This window comes from Diceros bicornis, chromosome 18 (genome assembly GCF_020826845.1).
Source record: "Diceros bicornis minor isolate mBicDic1 chromosome 18, mDicBic1.mat.cur, whole genome shotgun sequence".
Taxonomy (NCBI): Eukaryota; Metazoa; Chordata; class Mammalia; order Perissodactyla; family Rhinocerotidae; genus Diceros; species Diceros bicornis.
In genome coordinates this window covers 61385399-61410340 of record NC_080757.1, presented here as the reverse complement: position 1 = coordinate 61410340, position 24942 = coordinate 61385399, and the positions used below count along the sequence as shown (strand labels likewise).

General features: G+C 56.4%; 3 protein-coding genes and 1 long non-coding RNA gene across 8 annotated transcripts; 3 read left to right on the top strand and 1 right to left on the bottom strand.

The window, feature by feature from the left end:
• Window positions 1-4256: 4256 nt before the first annotated feature.
• Window positions 4257-5836, top strand: LOC131417879 (uncharacterized). The gene is made up of 3 exons (XR_009222766.1): window positions 4257-4392; window positions 5153-5189; window positions 5565-5836. It is a non-coding gene; the product is annotated as an uncharacterized LOC131417879 (long non-coding RNA).
• An 817-nt stretch (window positions 5837-6653) lies between these two features.
• DUS1L (dihydrouridine synthase 1 like) lies at window positions 6654-14357 on the top strand. Its single transcript, XM_058561932.1, has 14 exons — window positions 6654-7180; window positions 7514-8474; window positions 9022-9130; window positions 9850-9900; window positions 10311-10423; window positions 11004-11086; window positions 11304-11407; window positions 11647-11791; window positions 12042-12138; window positions 12229-12317; window positions 12767-12912; window positions 13390-13427; window positions 13764-13839; window positions 13947-14357. The coding sequence occupies exons 2-14, from the start codon at window positions 8238-8240 to the stop codon at window positions 14087-14089; spliced, it is 1431 nt and encodes a 476-aa protein (XP_058417915.1). The 5' UTR covers window positions 6654-7180; window positions 7514-8237; the 3' UTR covers window positions 14090-14357.
• Window positions 14358-14703: 346 nt separating this feature from the next.
• Window positions 14704-20291, bottom strand: GPS1 (G protein pathway suppressor 1). Of its 3 annotated transcripts, none has more exons than XM_058561927.1 (14): window positions 20204-20291; window positions 19125-19217; window positions 18381-18562; window positions 17705-17869; window positions 17486-17621; window positions 17305-17382; window positions 17048-17108; window positions 16477-16562; window positions 16155-16249; window positions 15847-15952; window positions 15683-15763; window positions 15467-15604; window positions 15255-15389; window positions 14704-15181 (listed from the first exon to the last, which is right to left on the bottom strand). In XM_058561927.1, exons 1-14 carry the CDS (start codon window positions 20234-20236, stop codon window positions 15131-15133), a joined length of 1440 nt encoding a protein of 479 aa, XP_058417910.1. In that variant the 5' UTR covers window positions 20237-20291; the 3' UTR covers window positions 14704-15130. The 3 variants fall into 3 exon arrangements, with proteins under 3 accessions (XP_058417910.1, XP_058417909.1, XP_058417911.1); XM_058561926.1 differs by having other exon boundaries at window positions 14704-15164; XM_058561928.1 differs by lacking the exon at window positions 20204-20291 and adding an exon at window positions 19834-20155 and having other exon boundaries at window positions 14704-15164.
• A 72-nt stretch (window positions 20292-20363) lies between these two features.
• Window positions 20364-24863, top strand: RFNG (RFNG O-fucosylpeptide 3-beta-N-acetylglucosaminyltransferase). Of its 3 annotated transcripts, XM_058561929.1 has the most exons (9): window positions 20364-20639; window positions 21273-21321; window positions 21896-21998; window positions 22106-22259; window positions 22553-22641; window positions 22741-22906; window positions 23561-23646; window positions 23748-23878; window positions 24777-24863. In XM_058561929.1, the coding sequence occupies exons 1-8, from the start codon at window positions 20379-20381 to the stop codon at window positions 23827-23829; spliced, it is 990 nt and encodes a 329-aa protein (XP_058417912.1). In that variant the 5' UTR covers window positions 20364-20378; the 3' UTR covers window positions 23830-23878; window positions 24777-24863. The 3 variants fall into 3 exon arrangements, with proteins under 3 accessions (XP_058417912.1, XP_058417913.1, XP_058417914.1); XM_058561930.1 differs by lacking the exon at window positions 23748-23878; XM_058561931.1 differs by lacking the exon at window positions 24777-24863 and having other exon boundaries at window positions 22106-22241; window positions 23748-24493.
• Window positions 24864-24942: the final 79 nt, after the last annotated feature.

Genomic DNA, 24942 nt, shown 5'->3' with positions numbered 1-24942 from the left:
TTCATTCATCTCAAAATATTTTTAAATTTCCCTTTTGATTTCTTCTTTGACCCACTGGTTATTTAGAAGTGTGTTGTTAATTTACAAATATTTGTGCATCTCTCAAACTTCTGTTTTTGTTGATTTCTAATTTAATTCTGCTGTGGTTAGAGAACATACTTTCTATGATTTAAATCTTTTTAAATTTGTTGAGGCTTGTTATATGGCCTAGCTATATAGGTGGAGTGTTTTATAAATGTTAGTTAAGTAAGGTTGTTGATAGTGTTTTTCAAATCTTCTATATCCTTGCAATTTTTTGTCTAGTTGTTCTGTCCATAATTGAGAGTAAGATATTGAAATTTCCAACTATTATTGTTAAATTGTCTAATTCTTCATTTTTGTCAGTTTTTACTGCATGTGTTTTGGGGCTCTGTGGCTTGGTGCATATATAATTGTTATATCTTACTGATGAATTGACACTTCTATCATTATAAAATGTCTGTATCTGGTGCTGGCCCCATGGTGTAGAAGTTAGCTTTGCGTGCTCCCCCTCGGCAGCCCGGGGTTCACAGGTTCAGATCCTGGGCACAGACCGACACACCACATGTTAAGCCATGCTGTGGTGGCTTCCCATATAAAGTAGAAGAAGATGGGCACGGATATTAGCCCAGGGCAAATCTTCCTCAGCAAAAAGAGGAGGATTGGCATCAGATGTTAGCTCAGGGCTAATCTTTCTCAGCAAAAAACCAAAAACGTCTGTTTTTGTTTCTAGTGACATACTTTGTCTTAAAGTCTATTTTGTCTAATATTAGTATAGCCATTGCAGCTCTCTTTTGGGTACTATTTGCATGGTGTATCTTTTCTCATATTTTTACTTTCACTCTATTTGTGTCTTTGAATATAAAGTATGTAGATAGTATATGGCATATAGTTAGATCTTGATTATTTTTTTAATCCACTCTGACAATCTTTGTATTTTGGAGTGTTTAATACATTATCCTTTAATGTTATTATTGATAAATTTGGATTTACATATGCCACTTTGATATTTGTTTTCTTTATGTCTCATGTCTTTTTTGTTCCTGTTTCTCCTTTATTGCCTTATTGGTATTAAACAGATATTTTCTACTGTACCATTTTAATTCCTTTATATGTATATGACATACATAAACATATAACATATATATATGTCATTTTCTTAGTGGTGGCTCTGAGAATTACAGTATGCATCTTAATTCATTGTAGTCTTTAGGTTAATACTAACAATTCTAGTAAGATATAGAAATCTTGCTCTAATATAGCTTTATTCTCTCCTCTTCCTTTGTATGATCATTATCATACATGTCTTTAAGTGTTTATAACATCTTTACATTTTAGAAGTTATATATCATAAGATATATCTTTTTTTTGTTACAATATGGCTTTATAATTATTGTTTTACGCAACTATCTTTTAAATCAGTTAATAGCATAAATGAGAACATACCATTTTTTATATTTATCTATGTAATTATCTTTACCAGTGTTCCTTATATCTTCATGTGGATTCATATTACCATATGATGTCATTTCCTTTATCCTAAAAGACTTCCTTTAGTATTTCATGTAAGGCAGGTATGCTAGCAACACATTCTCTCCATCTCTGTTTATTGGGGAATGTCTTTACTTTGCCTTCATTTCTGAAGGATAGCTTTGCTGGATATAGGATTACCGGGTGACTGTTTTTCTTTTTCAGAATTTTGAATATTCCTCTGCTCTTTGGTCTCCATTATTTCTTATGAGGTCATCTTTTAATCTTATTGTAGTTCTCTTGTATCTGATGAATCATTTTCTCTTGCTGCTTTCAAGATTCTGTGTTTATTTTTCAGCACTTTGACATGTCTGGGTGTGAATATCTTTGTATCTGTCCTATTGAGATTCTTGGATGTGTAAATTAGTGTTTTTCATCAAATTTGGAAAGTTTGCCTCCATTATTTCTTCAAATATTCTTTTCTGCTCCTTTTTTACTTTCCTTTCTTCTGGATGTGTATGTATTGTTACGTGTATGTTAGTATGCTTGATGGTATGTATTCTGTGGGTCTCTGAGGTGCTATTCATTTTTCTTTATGCTTTTTTCTTTCTGTTCTTCAGATTGGATAATCTTTATTGATTTATCTTTGAGTTCACTGATTCTTCCTTTTGCCAGTTCATATCTGCTGTTGACCCCTCTAGTGAAATTTTCATTTCAGTTATTGTGTTTTTCAACTCTTAATTTCCACTGGCTCTTTTTAATCATTTCTGTCTTTTTATTGATAATCTCTACTTGATTAGTCATTGTCATCATACTTTTTTTGTGTGTGTGTGAGAAAGATCAGCCCTGAGCTAACATCTGCCAATCCTCCTCTTTTTGCTGAGGAAGACTGGCCCTGGGCTAACATCCATGCCCATCTTCCTCCACTTTATATGGGACGCCGCCACAGCATGGCTTGACAAGCGCTGCATCGGTGCGTGCCCGGGATCCGAACCAGCGAACCCCGGGCTGCCGCAGCGGAGCGCGCACACTTAACCGCTTGCGCCACCAGGCCAGCCCCTCATCGTACTTTTAGAAAATCTGTAAACATAGTTTCTTTCTGTTCTTTGAACATATTTATAATAGCTGCTTTGAATTCTTTGTCTGCTAAATCCAACATCTGAGCCCCGCTCAGGGACAGTTTCTATGAACTACTTTTTTCCTGTGTACGGCCTACATTTTCCTGTTCTTTTTAATGTTGCACACTTTTTTATTGAATACTGGGCATTTTAGATAACATGTTGTAGAAACTCTAGATTCTGACCCCCTCTCCCCTCACTGGGTGTTGTTATTGGTGCTGGTATTTGTTTGCTTAGCACCTGGCCTGGATGAATTCTGTAGCATCTGTCCCCTCTGCAATGCATGGTCACGGATATCTCTGCTGGATTTAAAAAAAATTTTTTTTTATGTGTAAGCCTGGGTTTCTAAGGCTTGCCCCTGGGTCAGTATAGTTTAGTGGCCAGCCAATTATTGGCTAGATATTATGCTTAAACATATTGAACCAGGAAGGCCTCCACCCTTTGCTGTCGGCTCTGTGTATGGGTTGGTGGTGCATTCAAAGTTTGCAATTTGGCCCTGGCTTTTACTTTTTGCTTGCACAAAGCCTCATATTCAGCAAGAGAGGAGTACATAGCTAGGGTCCGCTCTGGTCTTTCCTTAGCATATGCACAGCCTTGCAGAGTACCAGGGACTTCTGGTAGCTTATGAAGGTCCACTATGGCTGTCTTACTTACTGAATTTCCTCGTTAAATTTCTGGCTGGACTGTTGCTAGCTCTAACCATTACCATGGCCTCAGGCAGCTGAGGTATGGGCCTCTATCAGTTGTTCGCTAAGGTGACTGCAGTTGTTCTTGACAAACACTCCTTGGAGCTTTCCCCCTCCCCAAAAAGCCAACCCTTTCCAGTGTCAGCAGGAACTTCAGATCCTCAAGGCCTACCTGGCTCTGGTGGAATTACTATGAGGTGGGAGGAAATGAAAGCAGTCCCATACTAAAACACCACAGACTCCCACTATTCTTACTTTTTATGTTAATTTTTTTTCTTTTTTAAATAAGTACTTCTCAAATGTTGTATGCCTTTGGTCAACTTCCAGAATCCTGGAATGGTTGCTTTTAACAATTTTATCCAGTTATATCATTGCTTTTTTGGGAGGAGATTTGGTGAGCTCCTCAATCTGCTATTCCAGAAATTCTACACACATACGTAAATTTAAATTTTCTAATAGCCTAATTGAAAAAGATAAAAAGAAACAGATGAAATTAATTTTAATAATGTATTTAACTTAATATAAAAATATTATTTCAACATGTAATCAATATTGTTAAAATTATGAATGAACCATTTTCCTTTCCTACTAAGTCTTTGAAATCTGGTATGTTTTTTACACTTACAGCATATCTCAATTTAGACCAGTCACATTCAAGCACTCAAGATGTGACTACTGGCTATCATATTAGACACACGAGGATGAATATATGATACTAGGAAATTGTTATTTTTTAGGTGTATTAATGGTAGTGTGGTTATGTTCTTTAAAACAATCCTTATGCTTTGGAGATGCTGAAATATTTAAGAATGAAATGATAAAATGTCTGAAACTTGGTTCTGTCAGGAAGGAAAACTTTCCTTCTGCCCTGCTATGTTTTATGTTTGGGGGTCTGCAAATTAAATGACAAAAGACAGATTAACAAGAGAAAAGACGAAGTTTATTTACATACATTTGGAGCGCACAAAAGAAGTAGCTCAGTAATTAGAGACAAGGGTTTATACACCTAACTTAATAGGGAGAATGCAGGGAGGAGAAAAGGGAAGATCAAACGGTTTCTTCAGGAAAGAGAAATGGGTTTTTAGGGGAACAAACAGGAGGTAAGTTTGTGATCGTGTTTATGCCAGTTCAAGTGGTCTTTTCTATCTTCTTCTGGGAATGAAGCCACAGGAGAGGGGATTTTTGGCAGCCTCACTCTCAAAAGTTTTTGCCTTTAGTCAGAAAAAGGGAGCTCTGAAAAAGCTTTCTACACGTGTTGAATCTCAAACATCTTCAGTTTAAAATGAATAATCCCTTCAGAATCTACATCTCACCACCTCCACTGATAACCACCTTGTTCTCAAGCTCCATCTCTTCTTCCCGGATTTTGTCAAAAAACTCTTATGTCCACTCTTGTCTCTACAGTTTGTCTTCCACCCAGCAGCCTGCTAGTAAAGAGAGGGTGTCACTCTTCTCAAAATCATCATATGGTTTCCCAGCCTACTCAGAACAAAACCCTTGCATGGCGCCACATGATCTTGCGCTCTCACCTCTATGTCCTCAACACCAACTCCCTGGCTCGTTTTGCTCCAGCCACACCGGCTTCTTTGATCTTTCATGAGTTTACAAACCAAGCTGCAGCTTCCTCTTCACATCTGCCGGACTCACCTTTCCTACACATATCTGCATGGCTTGCTCCTTCCCGTCCCTGGAGTCTTGGCTTGAATACCTGTGCAGCCTTCCTCAGCCATCCCACATGAAATAGCCAGATGTTGCTCATCCCCAGCTTTCCTGTCCCCCTTATTCTGCTTACTTTTCCTACATAGCACTCATCACCATCTGAAAACTATACACTTAACGTTTTTATTTATTATTTCTTAGCCACTGGAATGCACTACTATGAATGGTCCTGCACATGGTAAGTGCTCAGTTAAAACTTGCTGAATGAGTGAAAGAATGAATGAATGAGCGATGAAATACTCAAGTATTTAGGTGAGAATTAAAGATAAACTGGAGGGCCCGCCCATGGCTTGGCGGTTAAGTGCATGCACTCCGCTGCTGGTGGCCCAGGTTCGGATCCCGGGCGCGCACCGACCTACCGCTTCTCCGGCCATGCTGAGGCCGCGTCCCACATACAGCAACTAGAAGGATGTGCAACTATGACATACAACTATCTACTGGGGCTTTGAGAGAAAAAATAAATAAATAAATAAAATTATAATTGATGCTATTAAAAAAAAAAGCTGGAAATGGCAGCTCCTCAAAAAAATTTTTTAAATTTCTTCCTCCCTAGATCCTGTACAGCACAAGACAAAACAAATTCCATTTTAGAGGATACTCTTGGTTCCTTGCAAATGGCAGGAAATAATAAATACTGAAATGCTTTTTCAAGGCCGAATGAGGAACTGAAGATAACCCTGAGATCCTGCCTCCTAAACCAGAGGGCATGGATGGTGGCACTGAAGGCATTGTCCTGCTTTCTAATCCAACTGATCCAGTGAACACTCTGATGGGCAGGGGTTGTTTCATTCTGACGAGGCTCAGCAGCTGGTTACTCGTGACGATGGCTAAACGGCCATAAACTAGTCTTGGTTTCAGACTGGGTGTAACTTGGCCTGTGCCTCGGAACGTTTATGACTGTGCTAAAACGGGGTGAGGCAGAGAACTCTTCTCAAACACCAGAAAGGGCAAAGACGCAGAAAAACAGCCGTAGCTAACATTCATCTTATGTGTGACTAGTCAGAATGTGCCAGAGCCACGCTGCGGCCCGCTCACGACTTACCTTCTCGCGCCGTCCTCGCCACAACTCTGCGAGGAACGCCAGCCTCCGCGTTAAAGATGAGCCCCCGAGGCTGCAGGCGTCCTGACAGCCTGTGGAAGGATCGCACTCTCTGCTCCGGGGGAGGCCGGGGCACCGCCTTAACCCCGGAGGGAAGGGGAGAGCGCGAAAGGCGGGTACCACGGTCCCCGAAGTCAGAGGCCGGGCTGAGAAGGGCGTCCTCACAGGGCCTCTCCACACGCCGCACCTGGGGGCAAACTCTACCCGCCCGCACGCACCGACGCCCACGCAAACCAGCAACGACAAGCCACTGCCCAGAGGCCTAACCGTGAGAACTGGCCCTCGGAGAACTCAGAAGGACCTGACCGAGGCCCCCGGCCGGCGCAGCCCGTCGGCCCCGTCCCCTGAGCCTCCCCAGGCGCGGCGGAGGCTGCGCGGCTGGGGGCGGGGCGTCGAGCGGCGCCCCGAGCCGTCTCCCAGAATGCACCGCTCGATGCTCGGAGGAGGAGAGAGCCGTATGGGGACTTGGGGTCCGGTGGGCGCTGGGGGCGGGGCTGTCTTTCCGCAATAAAAGAGCATGTTTGGGGCTGTGGAGGTTTTATGCGGTGGTTCTGTGCTGGGCTGAGGCGGCGAGGACTTTAGTCCCCGTGGGCCCTGGGCGTACCCTGGGGCCCCTTTGGGAGAAAGAGGCGGGGGCTCGACTTCGAGGCCAGGCGCCGGCGGGGCTGGCCTTCGGCGCCCGCGGTCGGCACTCCACCCACACCCGCTCTGAGGTAGCTGCGGCGAGTCCCGCCAGGCCCGACGGCTCCGGGCGGGACGCCGGCCGGGCCGAGCCGACCTTCGGCCTCTGACCCCCAACCCTGTGCGCCGCTCCTCCGTTGCGAGCGGGCCCCTCCACGGCCGGGCCCGGTTTCCCGGGGACGCGTTTCCCACCGCACCGCTGGCTGGCCGAACCACCCCGGCGGAGGCTCACTTCCGGCGGCCCCGGGGTGGCGGCCTCACGACAGACACGGCGCGAGCCCTGAGCTGCACCCCGCCCCGGGGAGCCCCGGCCGCCGGCTCCGAAGGCCCAGCTGCGACCGGGAAGGAGTCGCAGCCCCGCCGGGCGGCCAGGCTCGTGCAGGGCACAGGTAGGTGTCCCGCGGGGTTGACCCGCGTCCTCCTCGGGCTCCCGGGCCGGAGCGGGGACGGGCCCGCAGCGCCTGCGCCTTCTGGTCTTCGTTCCCGCCGGCGTGAGGACGCTGCGCCACACTCACTCCAGCCTGGTCTCTTTGGGGACGACGCTGGCGCGTTAGAGGATTTTTGTGCGTAATTTCACGATTTCCGGAAATACCAAACCCACAGTTGGGCGCTTAGTCAATTATGAAACCGATGACCCTGCTTAATAGTTCCAGAACTAGATACGTGAAGTAAGTGTTCTCTTAAAAGGGGCCTCCGGAATTTAATATCGTAACCATGTCTAGGCCACCGCCTATTCAATCGCGGTGCAGAAAGATGGTTCCAGCGAGGTTGACTGGCCAGTCACGGATGAGATATGCCAAAGGGGGCCTCTGTTCCTCCCACCTGCCTGAGGAGTAAGAACCGTTTCTGTGAGGAAGGTAATGCTGTATTTTCAGTTCGTCGTTGACAGAGGTGGCCCAGAGTGAGACTCTCAAAGCACTGTTACACAGAACACCTGACACCCACAGGAGGGCACAGAGGGCTGGGCAGGTGACCACCCTGGGCCCCATGGTGGGCGGGGAGGGCAGGCCTGGTTGCAGATCTCCAGTGATGTTGCCACAGGGTGGTCTGCCTTGGTAGGGGTCCCTGTGTCTTGTGGGTGACAGCATCCTTTTATGGTAGCCTGCTGTGGGCCAGGCGTCCACTAGGACATTGCATTCACTATTTCATTTACTCTTGACACCAGTCCTGACCGGCAAACGTCTCAATCCCGCTAACAAATGAAGGGTTAAAGCCCGGAGAGGTTGAGTGACTTGCCCAAGGTCTCTGCTGGAAGGTGACGGCAGTGGGGTTTCAGCTCTTGGCCTGCACCGATACCTTTAGTGTCCACGTTTGTGACGCTTGGCTGTCAGTGGAGTGGCCTTGAGGAGAATTAGCGCTTAGCCTTTGAGATTGATTTTATGCCTGCCTCGGCTCTCCATTGGCGGTGGCTGAGCCCTGGTCTTCTCCCCCTTCAGTGTGGAGACAATGCCAAAGCTGCAGGGTTTTGACTTCTGGAGCCGCACCCTAGGGGGGGCCCGCCACGTGGTGGCCCCCATGGTGGACCAGAGCGAGCTGGCCTGGAGGCTGCTGAGCCGTCGCCACGGGGCCCAACTCTGCTACACTCCCATGCTGCATGCCCAAGTCTTCGTCCGCGATGCCAATTACCGGAAAGAGAATCTGTACTGTGAAGTGTGCCCCGAGGACCGGCCTCTCATTGTGCAGGTGGGTGGGAAAGCCTGGCCCCTGGAACACCTGGTGGAACACTTTTCCTTCAGCCTTTCCAGAAACAGTTTCCTGATTGGAGGGGAGTGGGTGGGTGTGCCATGGTGAAGCGCATGCGAAGTTTCCAGGTGCATCTATAGCTATTTTTCCCGGAGATGCCCCCCTCTCCCCAGGAGCTGGCTCAGACTTTGGTGAATGGACAGCTTGGGTGCCCTGAAAGAGTTGCAGCCCCCTAACATCATCCTGCATGCTGTCTCGCCTCTTTCTCAGAACAAGAGAAAAGAATGGCTCTGAGGTCTTGGGAAAGTCAGTGACACTGGCTTTCTGTTAGAATCGAGAGAAATTCTGTGAATCTAACTCACCCTCCTGGTGGCATGGGGACGTGTCCTAGTTTAGTCATGTTGTAAATGTTGAAGACAGGATGCCATCCTACAGTCAACCCCTGGGACCACACTCCCCACTTGGTCACATATGAACCCCTGTGGGGCTGGGTGGCCAACAGACCAGGACCAGGCTCAGGTTCGTGGTGACTTTGCTGTCTTTCCAGTTCTGTGCCAATGACCCAGAGGTGTTCGTCCAGGCAGCTCTCCTGGCTCAGGATTATTGCGACGCCATAGACCTGAATTTGGGTTGCCCGCAAATGATAGCCAAGCGAGGTGAGTTCAGTTTTGGAGTCCTGTATAGAGCACCTGCTTTAGGCCAAAGTGAGGCTCTGAGCCCATCGGGCACTCAAGTAGAGAGTCTAGGGTGGGGATGAGCTAGGGCCAGGGCCTGGCCCTATTTCTGATTGCAGTGGTAGCTCAGGCCTAGCACCAGCCCTTTCTTTGCTCCTCCCTCTGGAGGATGGCTCTTCTATACTGGAGACAGGGGCAGGGTTCTGCTGGCACTTGGAGGCTCATCACTTCCCCTAGTGCCTGGGAAGCGGTCGGGCTCCCTCTGGATAAACGTTTTTTGCTGAAGGGAGGTCCCTGTCACACCCTTGAGCTTCCAAGACACCAGTGGCCACTCCCCTGGCGTGGGGCTCAACCTTTCTTCCTCACTGGGCCTGAGGAGTTGCTGGTTGGTCAAGACCATGTAGGGTGGGCATTCTGTTCAGCACTCTTGAGCTCAGGCAGCTGGGCAAACAGCCCCCAAGTCTGACCCTGAGAAACTGCTTGACTCAGTGATGGTCTCCTGTCTCTGCCGGAGACATCTACTCCTGGGGAGGCTGTGGGGGCCAGCAGTCAGGGGGCCCCCAGCCCGAGGGATCTGTGGACGTGTATGCAGCCCATGCAGGAGGCTTGGTGCCCCTTGGGGCTGGCCTGGCAGGTCAGCTCGTGGTCTGTGTGGACATAGGAGGAGGAGGGGTGCAAAGGGTCATGCTTTTCCTTTGCAGGTCACTACGGTGCCTTCCTACAGGAGGAGTGGGACCTGCTCCAGAGAATGAGTAAGTAGGTTCTGTGCTGTGTGTGGGGCTGTGGGGTTGGGTCATGGTTGGGCAAAGGAACCCCAGAGACAGCATGGCAGGGGCTCAGGAGAGCACAGTGGCTGGCAGAGTCCTCCTGGTCACAGTGCTCTTCCTGCTGTAGAAGGTGGCTATGAAGAGTCACCTATGCTGTGCCAGCTGCCGCCCTTAGAACCCGACAGTAGGTGTCAGAAGGCAGTGTCCTTTCCCAGTCCTGGCCCCTCCAACACCCTGAGGGACGGAGGCGGATCTCTCAGCTGCCATCAAGTGGGAGCAGGTGCAGGACCATCTGCTGGGCCTGTGCTCCATCAGGGGCTGAGCTGTGGGTCCCCACAGCCTGCCTGAAGGTGAACACCACGGTTCTTGCACAAGCTGACTCTCCTTTTCCCCAGTTCTTCTAGCCCACGAGAAACTCTCTGTGCCCGTCACATGCAAAATCCGTGTCTTCCCAGAGATTGACAAGACTGTGAGGTATGCCCAGATGCTGGAGAAAGCAGGCTGCCAGGTAAGCGGGCCATGGCTTACAGGGCCCGTGCTGTTCCCCTGCCCTCTGTCCTCTAGACACTGAGTCAGGCCTGGAGGGGCCCCCGTCCCCAGGAGCACCCCTCAAGGAGCTTACTCTCTGAGGGTGGACAGGAATCACAGTGACCTTGAGGCAAGGCCTGATGAGACCCATGCTCACTTGTATGAGGGAGGTGAATACTGGGTAGAGGGAGGTGCCAGGCCCTGGGGTCGGGCTAGTCCGGTCCCTCCCTCACGCCTTTGGCCTTGGGCAGTGGGGTGCTGCCACCTCCAGGAGGACTGGCCCTTGAGGCTAGGCTTCTCACCTCTGAGTCCTGGGTGGAAGTGTGAGATGGCTCTGATGTGGGAGCCCCAGGCAGCACCCCAGACAGCACCCCAGGGCATCACCTGGCCCCAAGTGCAGCCCAGGGAACCAGGGATCGGTGTGGGGCAGGCCCAGGGCAGCCTTTCTTCCACTCTGCGTGGGAAGCTGATGCCCAAAAGCCAAAGGGAGAGGGTCCCCTGGGGGTCACTTTGGGGCTATAGCCGGGAGTGGGGTTGAGCCAAGTGCTGCTCTGTCCTAGTTGCTGACTGTGCACGGGCGCACCAAGGAGCAGAAGGGGCCTCTGTCGGGTATCGCATCCTGGGAGCACATCAAGGCTGTGCGGTGAGTGGACATGGGGGACAAACCAGGGGTTAGGGACGCAGCCCGGCCCTGAGACAAGGCTTTCAGCCCTTTGTGCTTCAGTGGGAGTGGGGTCGGGGGGCAGCGTGGCAGAAAGAGAGAAGTGCCTGCCAAGATGAAGTTTGGGGGTCTGGGCACTGCCCCAGGGGGTGAAGGGACAGTGTTCCTCTGAGTGTCTGCTTATCCTGCTCCCCGACAGGAAGGCAGTGGCCATCCCTGTGTTTGCCAACGGGAACATCCAGTGCCTGCGGGACGTGGAGCGCTGCATCCAGGACACAGGGGTGCAGGGGGTCATGAGTGCAGGTGAGGCTGCGCTCTCGCCTGCCGCTGGGCCGGCGCTGGCAGACACTGGAGGGCCCTGTGTAGCTTGTGAGGCTGTTGGCCCAGCTAAACAGCCTTGGGCCCCTCACCGTCCTTACTCGGGTCCCCATCAGCCTGTGAGCTGGGTGGCCAGCCTTGCCCTTGGTGTGACATGGCATCCGGTGGGGGCGTCCCTCTCGGAAGGTGAGCACCCGCAGCCTCAAGCCCCCTTCCCCCTGCAGAGGGCAACCTGCACAACCCCGCCCTGTTCGAGGGCCGCAGCCCTGCCGTGTGGGAGTTGGCCGAGGAGTATCTGGACATTGTGCGGCAGCACCCCTGCCCCCTGTCCTACGTCCGGGCCCACCTCTTCAAGCTGTGGCACCACACGTGAGTTGACCCACAAGGCAGATGCTGTCTGGTATGAGCCCTACCTGGGCATTGGGGCTTTTAAGAGAGACCTCTCCGAAAACATTTACCAAAACAGTTTGTCACCAAGTCAGGTCTGGAAGGGCTGAGGTGACTAGTGAGGTCAGGTGGGAAGCCTGGGTTGGAGAGAGACAGCGCCCCTTTGTGTCAGGGCTCGGGGTGGCGGTTGGAGCAGGGTGGTAGGCCAGCTGTGATGGGGCGTCTGTCTCAGGCTGCAGGTGCATCAGCAGCTTCGAGAGGAACTCGCCAAAGTGAAGACCCTGGAGGGTGTCGCTGCAGTGTGCCAGGAGCTGAAACTGCGGTGTCAGGCACGTGCAGGGGCTGGCAAGCCGGGCAAGTCGCTGAGCGGGTGGGAGAGGGTCTTGGGTCATGACTGAGGGCCCTCTGGGCTTTTGCAGGAGGATATATCTAGGCAGAAGGAGGGAGAGAAGCCTTCGGGTGGCTTGCCTTTCTTCCACTGGATCTGCCAGCCCTACTTCCGGCCAGGGTGAGTGCCTGCACAGGGCCATGGTGCACAGGCAGGGGTGCTGGCAGCTCAGCTCCATCCCTCCAGGTGTGGAGTTGGCCTCTCCCCTATCAGTGGACGCTTAGGTTTTAAGTCTTTTTTTCCACAAGATGCTTCTCTAAGCTCCTCTGATCCTGGGAGGATTTGTCTTGGGGTCAAGATGTTGACCCCCAGGCTTCCTCTGGGTTCTCAGAGGAAAGGCCAGGCTATCCTCTGTGGTCACAGCCCTGCCTGGGGCTCCATGGCTCAGACCCTGGTGTTCTCAGTCTGGCAGCCCAAGAACTGAGCTGCTGGAGCCTCGGGGGAGCTACGTGCACAACCAGTACATAAGTACCCACCATGGCCACGTGGTCCCCCTCGTCCTAGGACTGTGGCTGGCAGGCCCCTCTCACGGGTATACCTCAGCTCTGCCCGCTGTCTTCCCCCTTCAGGCCCAGGGAGGGGAGCAAGGAGAACAGGGGTGCCTGTGGCAAGCGGGCCCTGGAGGAGGAGGAGGGCAGCACGGATGTCCTGTCCAAGAACAAGCAGAAGAAACAACTGAGGAATCCCCACAAGACCTTTGACCCCTCGCTGAAGCGTAAGCTGCTCATGCCGCCGGGGCCCAGGGAGGGTAGCCCCCATAAAGGGGGCTTCACAGGCCACAGGGGAGACCAGCAGGAAGGGCCCTGCAACCCCCACATGCCCCCGGGGAGATGGGCAAGTCCCACGAGGCTGCCACATTAGGCCACTGCCAGCAGTCCTGCCTGCCACGTGCTCCCTTGGCTGCTGCCCTAAGGCAGCTGGAGAAGCAGAAGTGGGGCTTGGGATGGCCTTCCTGAGAAGGCCCTTTAAGTGGGAGATGTGCAGCAATGGGCATAGACCCCTTGAGCCTTCTGAGCAAGTGGGAAGAAGGGCCTGTTGGTTTCCTGGCAGGACTGTACTCACTGCATCCTCTGCATTACCCCAAGCCACCTGGCCTGGCCAGCCCAGCGAGCAGGTATACCCACTAGGGGCTTCATGTAGGAGACGGCAGTGGTGTAGGCTTGTTCAGCACCTCCTTTTGTTCTTTTCCCAGCGAAATATGCAAAGTGTGATCAGTGTGGAAACCCAAAGGTGAGTCGGTCCTTCTGGCCATGCTGCTCAGGGTAGAGGTCAGCCCCAGGAGGGGACGGGGAGAGTGGTCCCTGCTGACACTGTCTCAGAGGATCCCTGGGCTGCCCAGTACTTGCAGGAGCCATCCTTTCCCTGTCTGCTGAGGGTGTAGCAGGTGGGGTGGCTGCTTCCCTGTAAGGTCAGCTCTATCCAGCCTTAGGTCAGCCCCTGGGAGTCTAGAAGGGAGGCCCTGGCCTGGGGTGCAGCCCTCTTGTGCTCTTGGCAGCTTGTTTAGGCTGCAGGTCTTGGCCTGGGGAAGGGTGTCAGCTGCAGGCTCACTGGCTTTCCTGTTTCCAGGGCAACAGATGTGTGTTTAACCTGTGCCGGGGCTGCTGCAAGAAGCGAGCTTTCAAAGAGACCGCAGACTGCCCAGGTGGGGATGCCTGCTGCTGTCAGCCCGTCCCTCCCTAGGGCCCCCAGTGGGCTCTGGGACCCTCAGCCTCCTGAGCCCCGTTTTCCTCCTCTCGCCTCTTCTGCCAGGTCACGGATTGCTTTTTAAAACCAAATTGGAGAAGTCTCTGGCATGGAAGGGGGCCCAGCCCCGGCCACAGGAGCCTCAGCAGGCAGGGCCTGGGGAACCAGGCAACTTCTTCCCCGAGGTCACTGGCAGTGCCCTGGCCTGAGGGCACCGGGAGCCTAATGTGCCATCCCACTGAGCCCCAGGAGTGCTGCCGAAGCCTCGACACATCCCACTTAAGGAAACGCCTTTACTCAGGGAATCTCCTGCTACTTAACTTAGAAGGGCAAGCTGGTCTTATCCTCAGCCCACACTGGGGGCCTGGAAATGCTGCACTAGGGAGTAGGCTCGCAGGCTGGACCTGCCCTGTCCTCCAGACTTGTGTGTGTTAAAAAGCGAACAATAAATCATTTCAAAGACGCGCATGCATAGAGCCCAAGAGACGACCTGTGACACCGCCAGGCCCAACGAGGCCCGACTGCCGCTGCAAACTGGGAGGATGGAGTCAGGGCCAGTGGGGACCTCAGAACAAGGGGAAATGGGCAAAGGACCTTCTGCCTTGATCTCTTTTGTGGCCACGGAAACCTTCCTAAGAGGGCAATGCCTAGTGTCAGCCCAGCAGAGGCTGCCTCCAGGCCGTACTGCTTGAACATGAGGGAGGGGAACCTGAGGAAGTAGGGTCTGGGCCAGGGGACAAGGACCAGGCCCTGCCCCAAAGCCTGGCCCCAGGGAGACAACCATTAGAAGCCACTGTGGCAGGAAAGAACAGCGCAAAGGGAGTGTTCTCAGGCTGCCCTTTAATGGACTAAGATTCATCACCTTGTCTGCAGTCCCAAACAATGCATGAACAGGGGCTGGGAGGCAGTGCTGCTGGGGGGGGGGGGGGGACAGGTGCCACACAGGTGAGCCCTGCAGGCCTCACCACCTCCCCAGGGCCCCAGCACAGGGCACAGCGTAGGGGAGGGGGCAGGAGAAGCTGGACACGTGGAAGCCTGGGCAGGGGGCAAGAGCTGGCATTCAGTGGCCAGGCCTCTGCAAGTGGGCCACAGGGGGCACCTCCAGAAGTCCTGTGCAGGCAGATAGGAGGCCCAGGTGTCCGAGTCTGCAGGTTGGGGCATGGGGCAGGATGAGGGCATGCAGACGATCCTGGAAGCCAACAGGCACCCTCACATGTTGGTGCTCATTCGGGACTGGCTGTTGGCAGGTGTCAGCTCCCCCTGGCTCCCTTCTCTCGGAGGGGACTGCAGTGGAGACATGGCTGCTCAGCCTAGGAGGTGCATGTGCGGGCCCAGCCTGTCCTCCCCACATCCCAGCGCCATCCCTGATCTTACCTTGACATGGATTTGGTTGCGCAGCACAGCCGCGCGCAGGATCATGGCTTTGGCACGCCGCTGGAACTCCTTGCCCATCAGCAAAGACTTCTCAAAGGTGGTGCTCCGCTGATCCACGTCCCGGGCATACAGGATCTGTAGAGGTGCAGGGCTCAATAGGGCCCAGGGGTCCCCCTTCCCACACCCCACGGTCCCAGCCTGAGCCCAGCCACCTTGCTGTGGGAGTCAATGCGTGCATTGATGAGCCCCTCCAGGATGAGCTGCGTCAGCTCGTCCTCCAGTGCTGCCACTGTGGTGTTGAAGGCTGTGGCCATCTTGCGCATGTCAGCTGACACATAGGGGCTGAAATACTGCGGCGCAAAGGGGATGTCAGCTTCCAGACATGTCTGCAGCACCTTGCCTCAGCCTCCACCCCACCCCACGTTTACCTGGATGAGGGCACGGTTGCGAATCTGGGTGTACAGGGTCCTGACGTGGGGGGCCAGGTACATGTCCAAGAGTAGGTTGTCCTGGTGAAGAGAGCTGGTCAGGGACCGGCTGCCTGGGCTCTCTGCACTTACTCGCCCTCCAGACCAGGCCGTAAGTCCCTCACCTTCATCTCATCCAGCATCTTCAAGCATGAGGCATATTTGGACTCATAGAATTTGAAGATGATGTCCCGAACCTGTGGCTCCAACTCCAAGAACAACTTGAAGGAGCTGCAGATGCCACCTTGTTAGGGTTGGCCCTGCGCCTGCCTGCCCTGAAGGCAGCCAACAGGAAGGACTGGAGCTGCAGAGGCCCACAGGGCCCCAGTCCCAAGGCTTCTGGGACAGGCCAGGACACAAGGAGGAGCAGGGCCAGAGAAAGGGCCCACAGAGGGACAAGCTGCAGGGCCCAGCACCCCCATCCTCCACGCACCTGCTGGAGATGACATTGCGCTGCAGCTCCTGCCGGTCAAAAGTGGCCAAGGCGCACAGGCCACCGTAGATGGCCACGTTGCTGGGGGAAAGCAGCTGAGGGGCAAGAAGGAAGGTGAGTCCAGAGACCTGGGGTCACTGGTGGTTAAGACAGAAGCCTGGAGCCAGGGCTGGGTCCGCCTCTGCCCCACCCATTGCCCATTCAGACAATGCCTGGGACCCCATAGGGGAGACCTCCCAACAAAGAACCCAGCCCCTGAGCCCTCACCCTGCTTCCCAAGTCCCAGCGAGGGGTCCTCCCCAGAGACCCTCATGCCCCTCACCTCGGGGAAATCACAGTGATCGAATGAAGCCAGCAGGAAGCACTTGGCAGCCTGCTTGTACTTGCGCGCAGCCAGCTCGGCCAGGCCTGGGAGAAGAGGGGGACAGAATAAAGCCCAGCGCCGTGACAGGCGCACCGTGGCCTCTCCCACCTCAGGGGCTCCTCAGCACCAGGGGCAGAAATTCTGGCTAGCGAGAAGTAACAGCGCCCATGAGCACTCTGAGAGTCAGGTGCCCAGGGAAGCTGAGCACAGTGGCTGTTACTGTTTGCAGGCTGACCTGATCAGGGCTGTACAACTGACCAGTGGGGAATCAACCGTGACAGCAGCTGTCAGAAGGCAATACCTCCACTCCTAATGCTGGTCACACACTGGCCTCACCATACAGGACTTGAGCCGGGCAGGTGTCACCCATAGCCATGGGTGTGAGGCTTCCAGGTTTTCCCCAGCTGTGACAAGGCCTACTTCCCAGGTCATGAGAACTCAGCAGTATGATGTGCTTGGGCCACCCCCAGTGGAGGTGGGACAGGGTAACCTGTGATGTCCACTCGCCCTGGAGCCCAAGGGTCCTCACCTGCGGCACACTTCAGCTTGGTGAGGATGGCCTGGGTCTGGCTGTCCCGTTCCCCACGTTGCTGCAGAAGAAGGTTGTACACCTGAGCAACCAATGCTCTCCCACACTTGTCAATTCCCAGGCCTGGACACCCAGCCCCAGCCTGAGAAGGGCAAAGGCAGACTCGGGGAGGGTGAGGCCCACTGGGGCTACTGTGGTCAGGGCTCCTGAGGCAGGATCTCAGGAGGCAGGCAGGCGGGACGCGGAGCTGGCATTACCTCAGCAATCTCTGGAGTGGACTCAGCCTTGCTGACATAGCTTAGCACGTGAGACCAATTCTGCAAGTAGACGCTGACCTGACAGGCAGGCAGGTGGAGAGGACTCAGCCTGGGGCGCCCCTCCTGGCCCAGGGGCAGCATTACCCTACAGGCGCCGCCCACCTGCTCCCGCTGGGCCCACCTTGATGACGTTGAGGCACATGTTGATGACGTGCTTGGCGCTGGTACAGTAGTCCCGGGCCCGGGAGTAACACTTGAGTGCGTTGCTAAGGTCCCCACAATCGAGGTAGTGGTCACCCAGGTCGTCGTGGCCGCGCCTGTGAGCCCAGCCATGAGTGGACCCCTGTCAGGGGCCGTGGAGGGTCTGGCTGCCCGCTTCCCCCGCCCCCGTGGGCGGCACCTGATGCTCTCCTTGATGGAGTTGCCCTTGTAGTTCTTTAGGTCTGTATCCAGCTTCTCCAGCTTCAGCAGGGCCTTCTTCCGCGTGGCCTCTACCCAGGCCGTGTCCAGGGGCGGGGGCTCCACGCCACTCTCAGGAATGGCATCAGGTGCATTCTGCAGCTCTCTGAGGGAGGGCTTGGCCATCAGGGGCTGAGGTACAGGCGGGCAGGCACCGTCCAGCGGCCCCTGCCTGGCTTGGCCCCCACTGGGAGAGCACCCAGTTGGCACAGGGGCAGTCCTGACCGCAGAAGCCCGCAGCCTGGCAGGGAAGCCCAGTGGGAAAAGGGCCAGGCAGCCGTGCCAAGAAGAGAGAAGCCCACTGCCATCTCCACAAGCTCTGCTCGCGTCAGAACAGCCGCCATGTGCCCACGTATGCAGAAGAAGCAGGGACGGCGTAGAAAGAGCCTGGATTCTCTCAGCCAGGAGAGCAAGAACCTAGTCTGTTTTGCCACTTAACAGCTTAACGCTCTTTGCAGCTTTTCAACAAGGAAGGCCAGGTCGTGGCACTGTGAGTGCCTGCACAGGTGTAGGGCCAGGCATTGCAAGAGCACAGGAATGGCCCCTGCCCTGGCTGGACCCGACAGGGACACACCATGCCCAGCCCCTTCCTCCTTTAACCAAGCCCCTGGCCTCACCTGGTGGCCTCTGAGAGCTTCCGGTGGATCTCCTCATACATGTCCACGTTGAAGGTCCTCTGCACGAAGGAGAGGGCCATCTTCAGGGCCTCCACCCGCAGCGGCGGACAGTGATCAGCAATGAACTGCAGTCGCTCAATGCGCATCAGGCCACTGTAGCTGGCTGCATACTGCTCCAGGTCCTGGGGGTAGGGGGCAGGGAGACTGTGCAAGGCGGAACCCCAGACCCCAAGCCCTGGCTAGTGAGTCAGGAGCAAGGGCGCGAATGCCAACCCTTCCCCTGTGTCTGAGAGGCCCTAGGCCCTCAACAGGCACAACTGGGCATGTGGGCACCAGAAGAACCACTATCCAGGTGCTGAGAAAAACCACGTGGGGTGGGCCAGTGCAGGGGCTTCCAGAGTAGAGCTCTGCCCTGGGGGGAGTGAATGGCCAGAGCCAGATGGGCACCTGCTCGTGACTGCCAGTCACCAGGATGACCAGTGACGAGACAGTGCTTCATAGGCTGGACCCCAAGGAAGACTTGCACTTATGGTGAGATTCAACTTGCAGGGCAGCCTGGCACACAGGGCTCTTCTATGTGGGGAAGAAGTGGGGTGCAGGATCTGGAGCTGGGCTAACAACCCATTATAAATAGGCAGTTAGAAACCCTGATGGTTTGTGGGTCGGAGAAAGACACAACCAGAGTGGGGAGCCTGGCCTAGACCCCCCAACCTCTCCCCAGGAGCACCCCACCAAGCTACATACCAGGGTGGGGTTCTCCACCACATAGTTGACATCAGGCGCGTTCTGCGGGTCTTCCTGGGGGTCCACATCAATCTGCATGGGCTCCACAGCCCCCTGCAACACGGGCCAACACCTTGGCACCTCCAGCCTGGGACAGCCCAAGGAAGGTGAGAGACCCTCACTGTGCCCCGAGCTCAGCTCTGCCTGCCATCTCCCAGGCGGGAGATCCTGTTCCCCCAAGAGTGCCCATCCCAGCCCCTACCCACTCCCTGCCCCGTCTCCAGCACCGCCACATCAGGGAGGGGGCTCCCTGCAAGACCAGCGGCTCATAAGCAGAAACCCTTGGCCCGATTCTAAGCGAGCATCTTTGGAGCCGGAAAGCAGACATCGGAGGACGGCTACCCAGGGACCCGCGAGGGTCCCTACACGTTCTCAGCCACCGTCCTGATGCAGCTTCCTCCGAGCCACAGGGAAAAAACGGTGGCGACCTCAACTCGGGAAAGTCCCGAGCAGCAGGGGCACCAGTGCGGGGGGCGAGTCCTGCCGAGGGACCGGAAGCCCGCGCATCCGGAGGCGGGCGGGAGTCACCTGGGGGCGCAGCGGCGGGACCTGGCGGGACGAGGCCACGCTCCTCGGGAGCACGGCGAGCGGCCTGGGCGGCCCGGCGGGCGGGGGTCTGCCCCCCTCCCGCGCGCTCACTCGCTGTCCTGGGCCCTGTCCTGGGAGGTACCTCATAAAGCAGCGTACAGGCCGACAGGCTGGCGCTCAGGCTGAAGTCCCCGGCCGTGCCCGGCAGGAAGAGGTCTGACCTACTGCTGAGAGGGGCGCGGTACAGATCTGCCACCGCCGCGGCGGCCGCGCTGGGGGCCGGGCCACCCCTCATCCTGTCCTGACTCTCTGCACCCCCCGACCCTGACACAGAGCTGGCTGGCTGCTGAAGGAGAGAGAGCGTTAGCGCCGGACGGCCCCCCGAGTGCCGACGGCGGGGCGCTGCGGCGGGGGGCACCGCCGCAGGAGGGAGGCCGGGGGAGGGGGCACACGGCCGGCCGACTCCGGCCCAGCAGCGGGGACGTGGAGGGGCCACCGGCCGCGCTCGTTACCTGCAAGTTAAACACCTGAACCGGCAACGGCATCTTCGCCCACCCCGCCGCGGCGCACCGTCCACTTCCGGGGCAGCGCGGCCGCCGCTTCCGGGTCGCGGCGCGGGCTGGGTGTCTCTTAAAGGGGCCGCGGCGCGCGCCTGGCCCGGGCGGTGCCCGCCGGTCCCGCGGCCGCATGAGCCGCGCGCGGGGGGTGCTGTGCCGGGCCTGCCTCGCGCTGGCCGCGGCCTTGGCCGCACTGCTGCTGTTGCCGCTGCCTCGCGCGCCCGTCCCGGCCCCGGCCTCAACCCCCGGCTCGCGCGCACCCCGTACCCGCGCCGCCGCCCCCCGCCTGCGGCCGGACGACGTCTTCATCGCAGTCAAGACCACCCGGAAGAACCACGGGCCGCGCCTGGGGCTGCTGTTACGCACCTGGATTTCCCGGGCCCGCCGGCAGGTGGGCCCCGCCCCGCGACACCGTCACGGACCCCTGACCCCCCGGACCCTCGTCCCCGGGATCCCTGACCCTGAGACCCCGCCCCCCAAGATCCCTGACCCCGGGACCTCAGGACCCCCGTCCCTGGGATCCCCGCCTTGGCACTCTGGCCCCGGGAGCCCTGACTCCGGGAGCCTCGCCCCAGAGATCCCAGTACCCGCTACCCGTCGCCCGGCGTGGTGACCATGCCCTGCGTCCTGAATCCAGGGGGACCCAGGGTCTCCAGCATCCGCTCTTTCCAGGGCTCCAGGTTTGGGGTGATGCTCTGGGCAGGTTCTCCTAGCTGGCACCGACCGAGACCGCAAAAACCTCCAGTGAGAGCAGTCCTGGCCCCAACTGCACTGGAGATGCTGAAGATAGTAGCAGGTTGTCTGGCTGTTGCTGTGACACCATCCTTCCTTCTCCCCTGACCCTGATCTGGCATCCAAGCCCAGCCTGGGGGCATACTTCTCATTCTGAGATTCTGGCTTTGAAGCCCAGGCTCACTTGCTGGCTCCTTTACTGCTTCAACCTCACTCACCAGGGCCAAGGCTCTACCAGGCCTGGGGTCCCTGGGGAGGGCCCCTTGATGCCTCACAGATTTTGTCTCCCCAGACGTTCATCTTCACCGACGGGGATGACCCTGAGCTACAGCTTCAGGGAGGTGAGTGCCCTCCCAGGCCCAGCCCTGCCATGGTGCCCAAGGGCCCCCTCCTCACATATCCCTCTTTCCAGTGTCATGCATCCCTCTATCGTTTACAATGGCCTAGAAGGTTTGAGTTATCTGCCCAGAGTCACACAGCTGGTAGAGAACAGAACCAGGATGACCACTTGCCACTGGCCCATCGTCCAGGGCCCCACCCTGCCAACCATGCTCTGCCTCTCTCCACCGCTGCCAGATTTCCAAAGGCCTCAGGCAGGAGCCATGTTCCCAGAAGTGGCTCCAGCAGGGAACCATTCCTTCCGGGCCTGTCCCTATCAGGGTGATCCCATTTCAGTTCCATTTTCCAGTGAGTTTCCACTCACAGGACTCCAACGGGTTTTCGTCTGTCTGGATCTCAGAGGTTTGCAACAGGGCCAGCCTAGTGAGGCCGAGACAGGGCTGCAGTCGGACCTGGCCTCGGGGCCTTGAGCAGGGCAAGATGGCCAGCCTGTCGTTTTGCGCTGACCTCAGTGGGGCAGGTTGGGGGGAGGCCTCACCCCGGCCCTCACGCTTCCCCCTTTTCTCTAAATGGCAGGCAGTCACGTCATCAACACCAACTGCTCGGCTGTGCACACCCGCCAGGCGCTGTGCTGCAAGATGTCAGTGGAGTATGACAAGTTCATCGAGTCTGGACGCAAGTATGTGGTGGCCACGGCTCCGCGCCCCTCAGAGATCCCAGGGCCGCAGCTGGGCCCACACACCTGGGCTGGGCCCCTCGCTGGCGAGACTTCCCCATCACCCCCAGGTGGTTCTGCCATGTGGATGATGACAACTACGTGAACCCCGAAGGCCTGTTGCAGCTGCTCTCCGCCTTCTCACCCAGCCAAGACGTCTACCTGGGGCGGCCCAGCCTAGACCACCCCATCGAGGCTACTGAGAGGGTACAGGGAAGTGGAACTGTGAGTGCTGGGCCGAGGAGGGACAGCTGAGAGCGTGGAGACCCCAGCGGGAAAGGGCAGGGGCTCAGGGCAGGTGCCTGATCCACCCAGGTGGTCGTTTCAAGAGGTTTGGCAAGCAAGAGGGGGCCGGGGCCACAGGCGACTGGGTTGCAGAAGCCCCCATCCCCTTGTGCCCTGGGGAGCCTCTGCCACTTGGGCTAGGAGCTGCTAAGCGCTGGCTTAGAATGACACTCATGATATTCAGACGAAGAGTCGGGGTGAAAAGCTCTGACTTGTGGCTCTCTTCTTCCCAGGTGACCACTGTTAAGTTCTGGTTCGCTACCGGTGGGGCTGGGTTCTGCCTGAGCAGAGGCCTTGCCCTCAAGATGAGCCCATGGGCCAGGTGAGTGGGGCTGTGGGAGCACTGGCAGCTCAGGCTGGGAGGCAGGCAGTGGGGGCGCCTGGGACTGAGGAGATGCTGACCAGCATCCGCCGCCCCCAGCCTGGGGAGCTTCATGAGCACAGCCGAGCGGGTGCGGCTGCCGGATGACTGCACGGTGGGCTACATCGTGGAGGGCCTGCTGGGTGCTCGCCTGCTGCACACCTCCCTGTTCCACTCCCACCTGGAAAACCTGCAGAGGCTGCCGCCTGACGCCGTGCTCCAGCAAGTACGGTCCACCAGGCGCCAGGCCCGGTGCTCCCTAGTGCCTTAGCACGTGTCCCTGACTTGGGGTCTTGCCCCCCACCCCACTCGCTGAGAGGCCTGGCCTGTCACCCAGATGGTCTGTCGGCTGCGAGAGGGTTCAGGGAGAGATTGGCACGGGGCTGGGGTTAGGTCCCAGTGCTGCAGTGAAGTTGCTGTGGACCCTGGATTTAGCCTGCTGGGCCCCAGGGTTGCCGTTGCAGTGGGGGCATCCAGTCTTATGTGGGTGCTCATTTGTAAAGGACCGCTGCTGCTCTTACCTAAATGGACAGGCCCCGGGGCAGCTGGGCAGTGGGCAGTAGTCCGAGTGGTGATGGGAGTCGCAGATCAGGCCACAGGAAGGGGGAGTTGGCTTTGAACAGGAAGTTCCAGACTGCAGCCCCCGCTCGTGCACCAGCCACCTTCCTGAGGTGTCTTCTGTGCTGGCCACGCCTCTCAGCCCATGTCATCCTCAGTGCTGTGTCCAAGCCTGCCCCAGAGGACACAGGGTGGGGCTGGTAGGCATGGTCCTCCTCCAGCAGGGCAACCAGGAGGCTGAGTGGCCTCTCCTGGCTGGACTCCTGAGACAGGTAGAGGAGTTGGCCCTGAGAGAGTGACTTGCTCTCCTCCCCTCTCCCAGGTCACCTTGAGCTATGGGGGTCCTGAGAACCCACATAATGTGGTGAGCGTGGCTGGGGGCTTCAGCCTGCAGCAGGACCCCACACGGTGAGTGGGCAGTGGGGAGGAGTGGGCTGCCAGGGCCCCACAGGAGCTCTGGTGCTAGCCCACCCCTCCCACAGTGCTGACCTCCACTTCCCCCTTCCCAGGTTTAAGTCCGTCCACTGCCTGCTCTACCCAGACACAGACTGGTGTCCTGTGCAAAAGCAGGGTGACCTCGCCTCACGGTGACCCTCGACTCCTGACCCAGGGGGTGGCTCTGGCTCTGCCCCAGGTGCAGGTGGGCCATGCTTGCCCAAAAGAACAGGAACGGTGCTGCCCCCTCCTGGCCTCGGTTGGCTTCCTCAGGCAGCAACGGTCACAGCCATGGTTACATCAGGGGGGCGATGTGGTGCTCAGCAGACACTCGGGCTGGCCTGCAGGCCTCCTTCACAGCCCCTGGGCAGGCCTGTGGGACCCGGTGCTGTGGGAGAGTGAGGACAGCGCTGCCTGCCCTGCCCTGCCAAGGGATTTAGCCTCTGTAGGGTGCAGCCTACCCCAGAAAAAGCAGGAAGGGGACGCGCTGCCCCCTCCTCCCAGCCCAGCTCTGCTCTGGAGGCTTGCTCCCGTGGGAAAGGTCTCTACGCTAGGGTCTGGGGGCTTGGGAGGACACTGGCATCCGGCTCCCAGGGCTCTGTGCTGCCCTCCTCACCGTGCTGGAGAGGGGGCTCCAGGAAGACTAGGTCCTGAGGCCAGGGTTGTGCAGGAGCCTTTAGCCAACCGTAGTTGACTGCAGAGGCTTTCCAGGCCTTGCAGGGGAGGCTGCTCTCCCCACACCAGGCTTGGTGCCCAGCCAGGGTATTAAGGTCTCTGAGGATAGCTGCATTCAAGGACTCAGGCTCCCCAGCCAGCTGTGCTCTTGGGCACGGCTTATTTCTAGTCAGGGCATCTCTATTCAGAGGCCACATTATTGGGGGACTCTTGGCCAAGACCCCTCTCAGGTTCTTCAGCCAAGGTCTCCTTACTGAGGGGCCTTGAAGACACTTCTCTGCTCTGACTTGTTACACAGTGCTTTTTGTCTCCTCCTCCTCCCCCTCCTCCTGGCCCCAAGTCCACAAAACAGCAGGAGCCTTTTTTGTGGGGCTCTCTCTGCAGGGAGACATCCTCATCCTGTGGGCACTGATTCTGCCTTTCCACAGGTGCAGAAAATGGAGCACGGGAGCCAGCACATCCTTTCTGATCTCTTGCTGTGCTGTTGTCATAAGTGAATAAAGGCTTGGTCGTGACTTTCTGTTTGGCTCGTTGTCTTAATGGACCAGCACAACACCTGGCACTCACCTCTAGGCAGGACCACACAACATCCTG